We start from the raw sequence: 14,580 nt of genomic DNA, 5'->3' as shown, positions 1-14,580 counted from the left end.
CGAAATAATTGGAGCCTTGTGAAATTTTCACCGAAGGTATAAATTCTTATGCCCTCTGAATGTTGATTCAATGAATCATACGAGTGCTCAAACATAAACATATTTTGATTGTCAAAATAAAATAAAAATTTAAAACCTCCGCTGCGTTTGGACGTGTGAAATTCGGGATCCAACAAAGTAAATATATATAAATTATTTAATTCATCACATAATTTAAAATAAAAATATCATTAAAATAAGTCACATGGTTTGATTCGGTTTGTACAGGCGGCCATCATTATGTCAAGATACGATTCAAAGATACGCAATTAGCTAATTAATGACCTCTCGCACATTTTCCCGCAATCCACTCTCTCTGCGGCTTTGTTATCGAAATCCAAAACCCACCATTTTCCAGATCTCCTTCATTGAATCGTGCCTGAGTTTCGGATCGAGTTCCATTTTTACGAGGTAAACAGAAATCTTAGTTGTTAAGTTTTGATGAAAGCAGTTTGATTTAAAGTTTTTGGTCGATCAGGTCTATCATAGCTCAAGACCTGAAATTTTACTGTTTTCAGATTATTTTTGTATCTAATTTTTACGATTAAGTATTTTAATCCTCTCCCAGTTGCCGCCACTTCCCGTCCTTTCCATAGCCACCACAATCAGCGTCATCTAACAGTGGAAACTATTGGGGTGAATGGTGTTTATTTATTTCCTTTTGGAAGTAGTCGAAAGGTGTTCGGATCCGATGGAAGAGAGGAACCTTAAGCTAAAGTTCTCTTTGTTTGAAATTTATGTTGAGCTATGTATTTATGAAATCGTGATCTATTCATATGTTCTGCCGAATGCAATTATAGGTAAAGAATATGTGTGTATTTATATTGTAGGTTTGGTTTGGAAGTTTCTTACTTTCTTTAATCGTGTTAATCCTGAAAAATTCTGGTTGCAGCAGTAGTCTTTCTTTTGGAGATCAAACTGAAATCAAAAGAGTGATCATGAATTTGGTTTTGTTCATTTTATGGATGGTATTTGCTCACCTGTTTTGTTCCCTTAATCTGGGATTTCTGGGAACAGTAGTTTCGTAAAGTGGTTATAGTGATAATTTTGGGATCCATCCAACCCGAATGATAAATATTTTTGAAAATTTCATGAAAGGAACCTTCACAATCATTGCTTTGATATGCTGTGGTAATTTTGTAATATGCATGTAAATGGTGAAGTTGATAGCTGATCATCAATGGTGTTGTTGAGAGCCAATCGTTTCGGAAACCTGGATATTTGCATATTTGTAGAGATTGTATAGATATAGTTTTATAAATCGTATGTTTTTCCATACAAAAATTGAAAGAACATTCTTTTAGCATATTTGCCTCTTATGTTTCTTCCTAGAATTTCTGGACTCCTGCTGGTTCATTCTTTTGTTAAATTAAAGGGATCTGCATAGTTATGTCTCATTCTCAAGTTATTGTTCTCGGTCTAGCTATTTGATGAGTTTTGATGGATGGTATTGATTCTTAAGGAAGGGTTGATCACCCATTTCGATTTTTCGTGTATGCAGCATTTGTAGCTGTAGTTTTATCGATAGACCTCTCCGGACCTTTTCATTCCTTTTAAAAAACTGCTTTTTTAACAATGACTTCCTTTTTGTGACCCTATTAAAAAAAACTTCATTTTAATATATAGGGTTCATTCAGAATTGTATGATTAAATTTAGCTCATCTTGAATTGGATTTTGTTTATCGTTGTCTCATATCACATGTAGCTGACTTCTAGAAAATTTTATCCTATTTTCACGCATTGACCTTTGCTTTAAAGGAGTCACCACCAGTCATGTGGAGATTCAAATCCTTTACGCATAAAGAACAAAATGGGCTGGAAGGTCGCATCATTGACATTGGCAATTTAAAAGTTCAGGTTCGTAATATCATTGCTGAAGGTGGATTCTCATGTGTCTACTCATCTAGAGATGCAATACATGGTTCCAAGCCATTTGCCTTGAAGCACATTATATGCAATGATGAAGAGTCACTAGAGCTAGCAATGAAAGAGATATCAGTCATGAAATCTCTCAAAGGGCATCCCAATGTTGTCACTTATTGTGCTCATGCTGTTTTTGATATGGGACGTACCAAGGAGATCCTCCTTCTCATGGAATGTTGTGAGAAATCTCTGGTTAATGTGCTTGAGAGCAGGGGGGCTGGGTTCTTTGAGGAAAAGCAGGTTCTAACAATTTTTCGGGATGTGTGCAATGCTGTTTTTGCAATGCACTGCCACAGTCCACCTATTGCACACCGGTATTGTACTTGATCTTTCTTATCTATAACTGCATAATTTCGGGATTTGATATAATATTTGTGCTTTCAACTAGTTGTTGCGTGGACCTTCTCTTTTAAAAGCCCCAATATTATGCTTTGGATGATTTTTGTTAATACATCTTTCTGTTGAGAATATCACGTCCTTAAGGACTGTTAAAATTACTGATGCTCATCAGGAAAAATTTTCATCTGTTTTTTGTGAGGTAGGGAATTTTATTCACATCTTGTTTTTTACTTCTACTTGCACTTGTGTGGGCAAGAATACTGAAATTCTCTGCATTACTTCTTTCCTTTTGGCCTGCTGAATAAGAATAGCTAAAGTTTTACAGTCATGAATTTTTTGTGCTCTTTATGTATTTGTTTAAATGATATATAGAATAGCGCATGATTCTTCTTTGCTGAGGGGCATTGATCACTAGATTTTGCTCCACTTATTTTGTAGTTTCTATCTGTTCATCATTGTTGAGTTGCATTGTGTAGAGACTTGAAGGCTGAGAATCTTTTGCTGGGGTCTGATGGATTGTGGAAGTTGTGTGATTTTGGTAGTACTTCCACAAATCATAAACGTTTCGAGAAACCTGAGGAAATGGGTATCGAGGAAGATAATATTAGAAAATACACAACACCAGCATATAGAGCTCCTGAGGTAGATGGACAACTGTCTATGATCTCTCACTTTTACATTTTTTTTGGCAATCAACTGATGTCTCTTCTCTCACTATTTTTTAGATGTGGGATCTTTTTCGCAGAGAACTTATAAATGAAAAAGTAGATATATGGGTAAGTTGACTGGTTCTTAAATACTGTTTATGAATCCAGCAGAACTTTGGATCAGCTTTCTCTAAGCTTGTTAGTTACCTAAGGCTGAGCCTTTTAACTACAGGCAGTTGGATGTCTCCTTTTTCGCATATGTTACTTCAAGTTAGCATTCGACGGTGAATCAAAGCTCCAAATTTTGAATGGGAACTATCGCATCCCAGATTTACCAAAGTACAACTCATCACTGACAGATCTTATAAGAGACATGCTTCAATCTTCCCCAAATGACAGACCGGATATCACGCAGGCAAGCATTTTGCTTGATTCTGATTCATCTCCATGAACTTAGGTTAGTTGTAGTTCTTTGTGCCCAGAGCTATCATGAGGGCTAAGCTTGCATGCATGCGTGCGTGTGTGCTTATCAATTACTTTTGTTGATTCCTTTGGCTGCAGGTCTGGTTCCGTGTTAATAGCCTTTTACCGGAAGGGTCACAGAAATCACTACCTGACAGACCTCCAGAAATGCCGCAACAGACTACTGATGTTCTTGCAGGTGACTGTTGTCAGATCTTAGTTTAAGAGTGCCATGATTCGATTTCTAACATTTCTCTATTCGAGTGTGAAGAAAATTTGTGGTCAAATGGTCAAGCTATTAATTTTTCTCCATTTTGCACTACCTGCTTTTATTGAGCTCTTCTAATTAATGGCTGGTTGCAGGCATGCCAAAGCCTGCAAACAAGTCCAATCCAATGCCTCGTAGAAGTCCACCTCCGCCTCCCTCAGCTGGAGCTCAAAACGCATCATTAGTTCCAAATATTCTCAGAACAGGCGAAAGTGCAGGCCCTTTTGGTGCTTTCTGGACCTCCGAACATGCAAAAGATTCAGTGATCAATGAGGATGAGAGCCGTCCTAAGTATGATGAAGACGGAACCAATCATACATTATCTGGACATGACAAGATCTGTCCTGAAAAGCATACAGGTTCCTATTCAACTCCATCTAAGGAGCAAAATTTTCAATCTTCTACAGTCCAAAAAAGCACACCAGGTAGATCAGTCGATAGACCAAGTTTTGAAAATTCACCATTTCGGGATGACTCAGACCAAAGTACAGAAAGATTGAGACCCCCGAAACCAGAGGAAGCACCCACCTTTCAAAATGATGCATTCAACGCTTTTGTAGCAGAATTTGGCAGTAACAAGAAAAGTCCTGGCACTAATGGTCAGAGATCGGAGAAGGAAGAGTTCTTGGAGGAAGAGCTAAAAAAGGTGAGAGAGCAGCTTGCACATGCCAATACAGAAAAGGCAGAAATAACCTCCAAATACGAAAAGCTCTCTGCAATTTGTCGGTCCCAGCGCCAAGAAATACAGGATCTTAAGCAAGCTCTAGCTGCGAGAACTCCATCACCGAGTAAAGATCAGCCCAGGAACCAATCATCCACTACTCCACCTGTATGTTAATCCGTCCAATGCATGTGCCTATAATTTTTCAAACTTCTTGTAAACTAAATTCTTTAATCTGTCACTGAAATACAGAATGAGAAGATTGAAGGAACGGTTTGGCAATTGAAACAGGGTTTATTTGACCGACATTCCATTAGCCCAGATCCTCAACAGTGGCAGGCTTTCGCTGATGATTCCAGGCCACCGACGTTGCCTCCGAACAACACCCCTAAATCTGTCAGAACAAGAAATGGTCAGCAGAGTAAGAAGCCCATCGAGCCATCTTCTAGTACCAATGCTTTGGGATTTGGATCCGAGAATTTTAAGGTGGATCCGTCGGATTCCTCAAAGATAAATGTACCCATGGGTGGATTGAGCAAGTCTCAACGATTTGGTGAGTCGAAGAGCGTGGAAAATAAGTTGAATCCCCAACCTGCTGGGTGGGCTGGTTTCTAGTTCAACATTATATTGCTATATTTGATTCCACATTCCAATATGTTACTTTTATGGTTTGCTATATTATTGAATCAGCATTAGCATGTTTGTTTCTTCCCCTTCAATCCCTTGAAGCATATGAAAATCAAATGTTTAAATGAATTCTTTTTGAACATAAAAAGAATAGGGCTCAAGTGAATTCTGAATGGTGAGAAGTGTTTTCAGCTATCTTGTAATTTAGCCATGTCGTGAAACAACTTTGACATTAGCGATACGATTTTAAGGATAAGAGCGATTCCAATGTTTTAGTTATGGGCATAACTTCTTATCATATAATTTATTAAATTAAATTTGAAATTCTACGTGATCTTATAAGTTATTTAAAGAAATATATCAATATCAGTTTTGTATGTTTATGATTGTGGTTTTTTTAGTCATGAATTTTTTGCTGAATCAATTATTATAATGTAATTATGTTTCGACAATTATAATTTCGTCAATATCATATATTTAAATATCTGATATCATTATTAAATTTTTATAATATTGTTAAATACATGTGCATATCACGAAAGATTAAATAACCACATAATTATAAAATTTAACAATGATAATGGTCATTCACTTAATTACATGATTTTAAATAAAATGATTAAAGTTGATCTTCAGAACATAGTTACAAAAATAAAATTAAATTCAACAAAAGATGCATGAATAACAATGGCACACCCAATATATGCATGATTAAATTTGAAAATTTTATTTTATTAAATGAAATTTTCAAAAACTAAATTCGATATATGTATCACAAAAAAAAAAAAAAAACACACACACATATATCGCCACAAAAAATAGAGCCTTTAGTAACAATCAAATTTGTCTCCATATAATTAGCGACAGTTCTATCAACGATTTATGAATCTGTCATAAAATCCACCGTCGTTGCCACTTAGCGACTATTTTTCTATAGCTATCACAAACTTAGTGATAGTATTAATAAAACTGTCGCTATTTCTAGCAACGATGTCGATGAGAGGGTCGTTGCAGTTAGCGAAAACTTAATGATACTCTACGCTAAATTTGCCACGATTTCTCAAAAAAAAAAAAAAAAACCGTTGCCAAACTGGCGTACATTAACCAAATGTCAGCCGGTTTTGGCGACGGTTTGAATTTTGCGATGATTTTTAAATTAAATTGTAGGTAAATAACAACAGTTAAATCCATTCCATTGTTAAATTAATTTATAAAATAGTTTCAAATATGTCGTTAATATCACGAAACATGATGAATACTAACAGTCTGACGAAATGGTGCAAGCCATCGACTGATAGTCTTAATTGCACATTTAGAATCTCCGATGCAAAAGATAGGTGTATAACATCAAAATGACATCATCAAATGGGTTTGTCATTGTTTCACCATCATGATGGTGGTCGTATTGCCATCGCATGTGTGAATTTGTAGCAGATGAAGCGTATAAACTTTGTAGACGAGGGGTGATGGGAAAGTACTGCATCTTCTTGTATGGAGTCTGCTTCTTAGCATTCTGAGATCCACACATACTAGGTTTATACTGAGACATATCTTACATTTAGTTAAAGCATTGTCTACACCCCATAGATCATGCGGTTATTGTTTCAAGAATCATATTATCGGCCGGCAATCCAAGGTCCTTAACAAGTTTTTTCGTACTGTACTTTTTTTTTTCAATTTTAGTTGTTAGTATAAAGAGATTGATTAGAGGGGATGAATAAATAATCTACACAAAATCTTCAAAAATTCAGTTAGACTCGCAACTCTTGCATGTTATCCCGATCAAATTAGCTCAACAAGCATCAATAAGTGTAAATACAAGGAATGAGGCTCGCTGATTTGTTTTGAACAACAATATAGTGGGGCAAAGAATCAACAAGGATAATTAACTGATAAAAAGTAAATAACACAATTTTTTATAATGGAAGTTCGAAGGTGGTGTCATCCTTCTATGTCTCTCTTTATTTCAATTCCAAAATGATATTACTAGAAGAACTTTGGTTGTTATGAGAAATTTGAAAAAATCCACTTAAGAAGGGCTTACCTTTGGTCTACTAAAAACTCTTAGATATAATTCAACTTAATAAAAATACACTTTCTGTCAGTTACAAGTAGTTCTGAAAGAAATAGTCTAGCACAATTTGATCCTCACAATGATCTTCTCAGAAGTTCTTTTTAGTGTTGTTCCTAGCCCTCATATAGTTGTTCAAACTCACTCTGCCAAAAGGTGTTGATTTTGATCTTCAGTTAGACGGACTTGGTAGGTGGAAAGTACTTTGCTAGAAATTTTGTTGCCAAATCATGTCACTTGGTTATGCTTCACAGGGGTAGGGATTGGAGCCATCCCCTTGCCTGATCCTTGAGGGAAAACAGAAACAAGCACATTCTAATAATATCATGAGAAACATTATTAATTTTTAGAGTTTCTGTGATTTTCAAGAATGTCCTCACGTGAAAATGTGGAACTGCTGTCGTTGTTCCTCCAAACTGGTTCTGCTGACCATGTTGATTAGTTCTAGCTTTAGCTCGAAATTATCGGCATTGATAGTTCCACGAGCTATGCCAGAACAGTTTGTGTTGATTACTGATCTAAGGTGATCTCTAATAGGTACTACATCAAGGGGTAGTTTCACATTATTCTCTTTATTTTCAGTCATTGCTTTCTCCTTAGCTCTTCGTGATTTTCTAAAGGATTTAAGATTCTTTTCAATCTCGGTATCAAAAAGCAAAGAATTGAGGTTTTGGGTTTTTCGCATAAACTGCAAAACAGAGGGAAGACCACAAGTCACAATAAATATTTCGAAAATATAAAATAAAATAAATCTAAATTAAAGTTATGACTAATTGGTAACTATATTAATATAAATCAAATAAAACCACTCCCCGATAACAGTGCCAAAAACTTATTACAACCTTTGCTTACCTCGATATCGTTCCCACATGGAGTGTATATTTAAAATTATACTAAGCGTCGAAATTTATTTAAAAAATTCAATATTGATCTCAATAATTAAAATGATTAAATAGAACATAACTCAAGAACACATATGACAAAATTCAGCGAGAGAATGAATATAGAGATACAATTTCACTTTGTCTACAATATATTAAATTTTTATTGATAATTATACTATTAAAATAAAATTGTTTATTAACCAAGAACATCAAATTTTTCTATTCCTTTTACAAAGTGATAAATATAATTGTATTGTTTATTAATTTATTTTTATATTCCTATTCGATACCAAACAACAGCTACAAACAATGTTCTTATCATGATTTCAAAGGGATTATACGTCAACAATATAAATACTCAATGATGTAATTTCTTATGATCTTAATTTCAAACTCCTTTTTCGAGTTATAGATATCTAATATATTTTCAATAAAATAATCTCCAATAATTAGAAAGCATTAAGAATAAGCAAACACAAATAAACAAAGAAGAACTAATTCATATAATTCAATAATTTAAAAAAAGTCTCGCTCAAGCTACGTCAGTCTCTAGAAAAGTAAATTAGTTGTGACGAAATACGATTGAAAACTAAACATGTTTTCATCATAAGTTTAGAAAAAAGTGGAAACCAAGAAACAAGAAAAAGAAAGGATGGAAGTCGAATCATGTTTCCTTCCCCTCATGTTTCCTTCCCCAGAATATATGTTCTTCAATTTTCAATCTTCGCTCCTATGTCGTTTTCATGGTTTTCATGTGTGGCACGGCTCTCAATGTCATCCATACTATGTTTAAAGTCTTTTATACCAGCAAAAGTCAAAACTTTGACTACTGCTCCAAACAACCTTCAAAGCTGATTTTCACCTTTTACAATTTAGTTCACTTCCTTTTAAATGTGCCGACCAACTTTTGGATCTGAAAGGGCTGTCACTCATAAACGTACATGAAATATTTAATAACTAATGTATCAGAATTTGGTGTTGTGCTTAGGTGTTGTCAACACCAGTACACAACACTGCAGCGAAAATTAATTATGAACACACAAAAATAATTTTATTGAATAAACAGAGATCAGACATAAATTATGCACAAGTATTCATACTTATGCGATGCCTCATGGAAAAAAGTTCACTAGAAAATATGTAAATAGTTTACACCAAACAATGCTAGTTAAAATACCAAAACTAAATTTCTTGACACACCAAGGAATTAAATATCATCAAAATAAATTACAACTAAAACCGAGATTCATAAACTCAAATACGCAATGCTTAAACAAACGAAACCACTCGACGATCAACACTCTGCGTCAGTGTTGTTCTTCGAGTGTTGGCAACATCAGAACCACAACACGTGATTGTGTGAGTCAATAACTTAAACTCTTCACGCGAAAATCTTCAAGTCCGAAATTCAGCAGCAACGTAGTTATTCTTGCGTACCCCTTTTAATATTCGATCATCATATTTATATCAGTTCTTAACCTAGATTTTCATAGATACTCCATACATATAAACATTGAAACAAGAGTTTTATTAGAATCAAACTCTACACAAGATTGATATATTATATCTCATGGATAGTTTCCCAAATTATATTGAATAATTCCAAAAATACGATTAAGTGTATCTAGGGAAACAAATCATTAAATTAGCCTAGAAATGCAAAATAAAATATTAATTAATTTTGGAATCCAAGTTTTCTTTCAATCTCCCTTTTTTTGCTTTTGTGGACAAAACTTCCAAAAGTGATGATTGAATAGTTCGTAACTCCCCCTGAGTTTTTAAAGTCCAACTCCCCCTGAATTTGACATGTTAGTTCAGTAGTGTTGTAGAAAATTTTGGCAACATTGACTTAAAACACCGGATAGTAAGTCAGTTAAAGACAAGGAATACAAGGGATACTTCTTTGAATCAGTAATCATATGCATTAGAGAACAAAGAAAACAAAGGAAACTAGGAAAGAAGAAAATAAAATTAAGAAAAACGAATCGATAACATCATCATTCTGCCTCAGTGGCAGTATCAGCAGCTTCATCTTCATCATTAGCATCAGCAGCATCAGCAGCACTTTTGGGCTCATCTCCCCCTTTGTGGCCAGAATGCACACCAACTTCAAGAAGCAATCGATAGTCGGCGATTCGATTTTCATGATAGGCGATGGTGGCCATGGCCTTGGTAATCTGCTGAAGGGCAAAGGTAATAGTGTCCTGTGCCTGTTGAATTTGCTTGAGTCCAAAATCAATTCGTGCTTGGACCTCGGAAGTGGTCAACATGATAAAACCTTTAGACGTGGATGAGGAAGAGGGGGCGGTGTTGCCAAAATTTTGGGCAACACCAACAGTAGATGAGGGAACAGAGTTTCCAGCCTCCGGCGCATTACCTGTAGCAGACCATGGAAGATCCACTTTTCGATATCCTTTGAAAAATGCAGGGGCAATCTTCAGTGATTTCCCTAGTTTTATCAGTTGTTCATCTTCCTCCTTGGCAAAGCCCTGAGTCTCCAGAAGGCCATAAATAAGAGAAGGAAATGGGAGTCAGGTAGACTTGAGCCCTCCTTCAGCAAATTGAAGGACCGTCTGAAACACCAGTTTGCCAAAATCAAATACCCGACCTATACCAATATCAAATAAAACAAAGGCCTGCGGCCTGGTGACCACTGTGGTATTTGAGGAGGGTGTCCAATTTCAGATGGCCGTCTTGTGGAAAACCGAATAGAAAGATGTTAAACTAATAGCTGTCAAGCGATGTGTGCGGACATGGTACTTTGTGATGACACCCCTAGGCAGTAGAGTAGTGACTTCAGCAATGTCAACAGGGGGGTTGTCCTCAGTGATGCTTGGAGTACCGTAGTTGTCATTGATAATAGCCGGAGAGAATTGGTAGATGACATCACGCAGAAATACTCGGCCAAAGCACACTGAAGTGTCATCACCGACTGCATCAGTGAGATTGCAGTAGAACTCTCGCACTGATCTTTTTGGATAAGGCAGAGCTGAGCTCACAGTGTCGAGTAGTTGTCGATTTTTGAGGAACAAGATTAAATTGTATCTTTCATATAACTCAGCATACACGTTCCTTTCTTCCAAAAATTCTCGATGGGCATAAAGATGCCATTGAATCATAGCAACCTCAGAGTAGAAAGCATTTGAGAAGGCAGAATCGAGATCATAGTCCTCATCAAGAGGTTGTTGGAGGTGTTGGCAACACCGATGCCAACATCAGCTGTTACACCATCTTCTTCAGACTCAGCAGCCTGACCAGAGCTATTATCGGTCCTTTCTGTTTCAGACCCAGACTCAGATTTCGACGGAATATTTTCAAATGATTCTGATTGAGCTTCACCCTCTTCAAGCACCGATTTCTGTTTAGTTTTTTCTTCTCATAGGCTATTGAGAAAATCGGCTAGGGATTGTTCGTCCTCAGAGGAGAAGCATATCTCTTGTGTGGTAATTAAATATTAACTAAGTGCACGGGCCCTGACAGTTTGGTATCAGAGCGTAACTGGGATACGCTCGAATTAGAGTCTAGGACACTCGAGTTTAGGCACAAATAAAATGATTGTGCATGTGTTTGATTATTTGCTCTTACTTGTTTATATGTTTTGAATTAATTGTATCTGCATGACTAGAGCGTATTAGTTTATGTTTATGCTCTTATACTCAGCCGATTATTTTTCTGCCTGTGGATTAAATCCTTGTGTCTTGTAGATGGCACCGGGACGTAAGGGTAGAAAAGGAAAGGAATTTGTTCAGGAATCTGAAGCTCCTAATGTGAGAGGACTTAACGAGACTGATTGGGGAAGACGAGGTCGTCATCCTCGTGGTGAAGCATGAAATGTTAACGTGGAGCATGAAGTGGATCAATTGACTAGAGGAATGAGTGAAATGGAACTAGTGATATCCCGATTTCAGAACATGCGTCCTCCTCGATTCTTTGGGAATGAAGATGGTGAGAAAGCTATAGCATGGCTAAAAAGTATGAAGCGTTTGTTCAATATGTTGGAGTACACCCCTGAATTGCAGCTTAAGTTGGCTATTTGTCAATTAAAAGACCGAGCTCAGTTATGGTGGGAAACTACTGAGGAAGCTTTGAAAGAATCAGGTGAAAGAGTTACTTGGGATGTATTTTGCTCTCAGTTTGCTCGAGAGTATTCACCGCCTTCATATTATTCAGCCAAGGAAGCTGAATTCAATAGATTGACTCAGGGTAACATGACTGTAGTGGAGTACGCTTCTCAATTTTCAGCGCTTCTTGCCTATGTTCCTCATGTTGCTAGCAGTGATCGGAACAAGCTATCCCATTTTATGCAAGGATTGAATCGAACCATTTGTACTTTAGTGGTAGCTGGAGCGCCTGTTAATTATGCCGATGCTGTTGAGAAAGCCAAGAATGTGGAGGCGAGTTTACTTTTGGCAGAACCACAGTCAGTTCAACCAGGTTTTCCTCAGAGTTTCGGAGGTAATGTGCCGATGCCAGTGAGTGCACCATTATACCGTCCTTTACTGCCGTACCAGCCTTCGCAGTCTTATCAGCAACCAAAGCAGCAAAACTTTAAGGCCAAAGGGAAACAGTTCAAGAAACAGACTCGTAGTAGTTCTTCTAGTTCTGGCAGTCAGCGTGGAAGTTCAGTTGGGTCCCCAGGTGGAGTATTTTGTGATCATTGTGGTGGTAAGCATTTCAGCACTCAGTGTACGGGAGTTCACGGATCTTGTAATATTTGTGGGCAAGTTGGACATTATGCTAGAGTATGTCCGAATGCAGTGAGACAACAATTTCAGCAACCTCAGTTTGGTCATTATTTTAGAGGACAAGCAACTAGGCCTTTTGTTCCGACTTAGTCTTTTCAGCAGTCTAGCTATCCTCAGCCTAGAGGTTCTGCACAGCAGCGTTTCCCAGGGCCACAGCAGGCTCGAGTTCATGCTTTAACCCAGGATCAAATTCAAGACGCACCGGGCGGAGTTATCGCAGGTATCTGTCTTATTTTTGATCATCCTGCTCGTATACTGATAGACACAGGAGCATCTCATTTATTTGTATCTGTTGTATTTGTTGATGAGCATGAGATTGCTGCTACTCCATTGATAGATACTGTGTCAGTCTCTACACCTGCTGGTGTATGTTTGATGTCTCATGAGATAATTCTGAATTTTGTGATTAGATTCGATGATAATATTATGATAACTAATCTCATCAAGCTAGATATGTCTGACTTCGACTGTATTCTGGGAATGGATACTCTGTCTAATTATCGAGCTACGGTTGATTGTTTCCATGGAGTCGTCAGATTCAGACCGTATTATGGCAGTAAATGGAATTTTTACGGTAGTGATTCGCAATCATGTATTCCATTAGTGTCAGCAATGAAAATGTTTAGAATCTTGTCGACAGGAAATGAAGGATTCATGATCTATGCACTTGATGCGACACAGGGAAAAAGATTTGAAGTTTCTGATATTCCTGTTGTCAAGGAATTCCCTGATGTGTTTCCCGATGAAATTCCTGGATTTCCACCCCAAAGGGAAATAGATTTTAGCATTGAGTTGGTGCCCGGGACAAATCCTATTTCTAGAGCACCATACCGGTTGGCTCCAGCGGAATTGAAAGAACTCAAAGAGCAATTACAGGACTTACTGGAAAAAGGCTATATTAGACCAAGTATGTCACCTTGGGGAGCTCCAGTAGTGTTTGTAAAGAAGAAAGACGGAATGATGAGAATGTGCATTGATTACAGACAGTTGAACAAAGCTACTGTGAAGAATAAGTATCCTTTGCCGCGTATCGATGACTTTTTTGATCAGTTGCAAGGTACATCAGTGTATTCAAAGATCGATCTCCGTTCTGGCTACCATCAGCTTAGAGTTCGAGAGAAAGATGTTCCGATGACAGCATTTCGAACACGTTATGGGCATTATGAATTTCTAGTTATGCCTTTTGGATTGACTAATGCTCCTGCGGTTTTTATGGATTTGATGAATCGTGTTTTTCGAGAATTTATAGACAGATTTGTTATTGTCTTCATAGATGACATTCTGATTTATTCGAAAACAAGGAAAGAGCATCGAGAACATTTAAGGTTGGTCCTCCAGACACTAAGAGCAGCGCAATTGTATGCAAAATTTTCTAAATGTGAATTCTGGCTGGACAGAGTTGTATTTCTAGGTCATGTTATATCAGCTCAAGGAGTATCAGTGGATCCTAGTAAAGTGGAAGCTGTTATCAATTGGCCAACACCGACGAATATTTCCGATATTCGCAGTTTCTTGGGATTGGCAGGATATTATAGGCGTTTCATTGAAGGATTTTCTTGGGAGATGCCCTGTGTAGCTGTATGGTTATGTTTTAATGTTGTTTGGATTTTATTTGTGGTATGTTATGTCTAGTCCTGGCCAGTGCGGCTGTAGGATGTTGGTGTGGTTGATTGTGAAACTGATGTTATTTTCGAGCATATATTGTTATTGTTGTGTTTTGAAATTTTTGGGATGTCCTACTTACAGGGAGGTCATGCCGAAATTTCTGTAGGCTCTAATGAACATTTTAAACTCGTTTTCGCTGTTTACACCATTTAATCCTTGTTGTGTGGTAATTAAATATTAACTAAGTGCACGGGCTCTGACAAAAACCTTGCTGTAACGGTAAAAACAAGAAAACCCGTAACAGACTCT

General features: G+C 37.0%; 1 protein-coding gene across 2 annotated transcripts; it reads left to right on the top strand.

Moving 5' to 3' along the window:
• Positions 1-261: 261 nt before the first annotated feature.
• Positions 262-5,058, top strand: LOC142526797 (uncharacterized). Of its 2 annotated transcripts, XM_075631397.1 has the most exons (9): positions 262-450; positions 608-839; positions 1,798-2,276; positions 2,778-2,943; positions 3,027-3,077; positions 3,181-3,363; positions 3,510-3,609; positions 3,774-4,507; positions 4,592-5,058. In XM_075631397.1, the coding sequence occupies exons 3-9, from the start codon at positions 1,813-1,815 to the stop codon at positions 4,952-4,954; spliced, it is 2,061 nt and encodes a 686-aa protein (XP_075487512.1). In that variant the 5' UTR covers positions 262-450; positions 608-839; positions 1,798-1,812; the 3' UTR covers positions 4,955-5,058. The 2 variants fall into 2 exon arrangements, with proteins under 2 accessions (XP_075487512.1, XP_075487510.1); XM_075631395.1 differs by lacking the exon at positions 608-839 and having other exon boundaries at positions 263-450.
• The last annotated feature ends 9,522 nt before the right edge of the window (positions 5,059-14,580 follow it).

Source organism: Primulina tabacum, chromosome 15 (genome assembly GCF_025594145.1).
Source record: "Primulina tabacum isolate GXHZ01 chromosome 15, ASM2559414v2, whole genome shotgun sequence".
NCBI lineage: Eukaryota > Viridiplantae > Streptophyta > Magnoliopsida > Lamiales > Gesneriaceae > Primulina > Primulina tabacum.
Note: the sequence above shows the minus strand (reverse complement) of the source record. Positions and strands in the feature narration are given on the sequence as shown.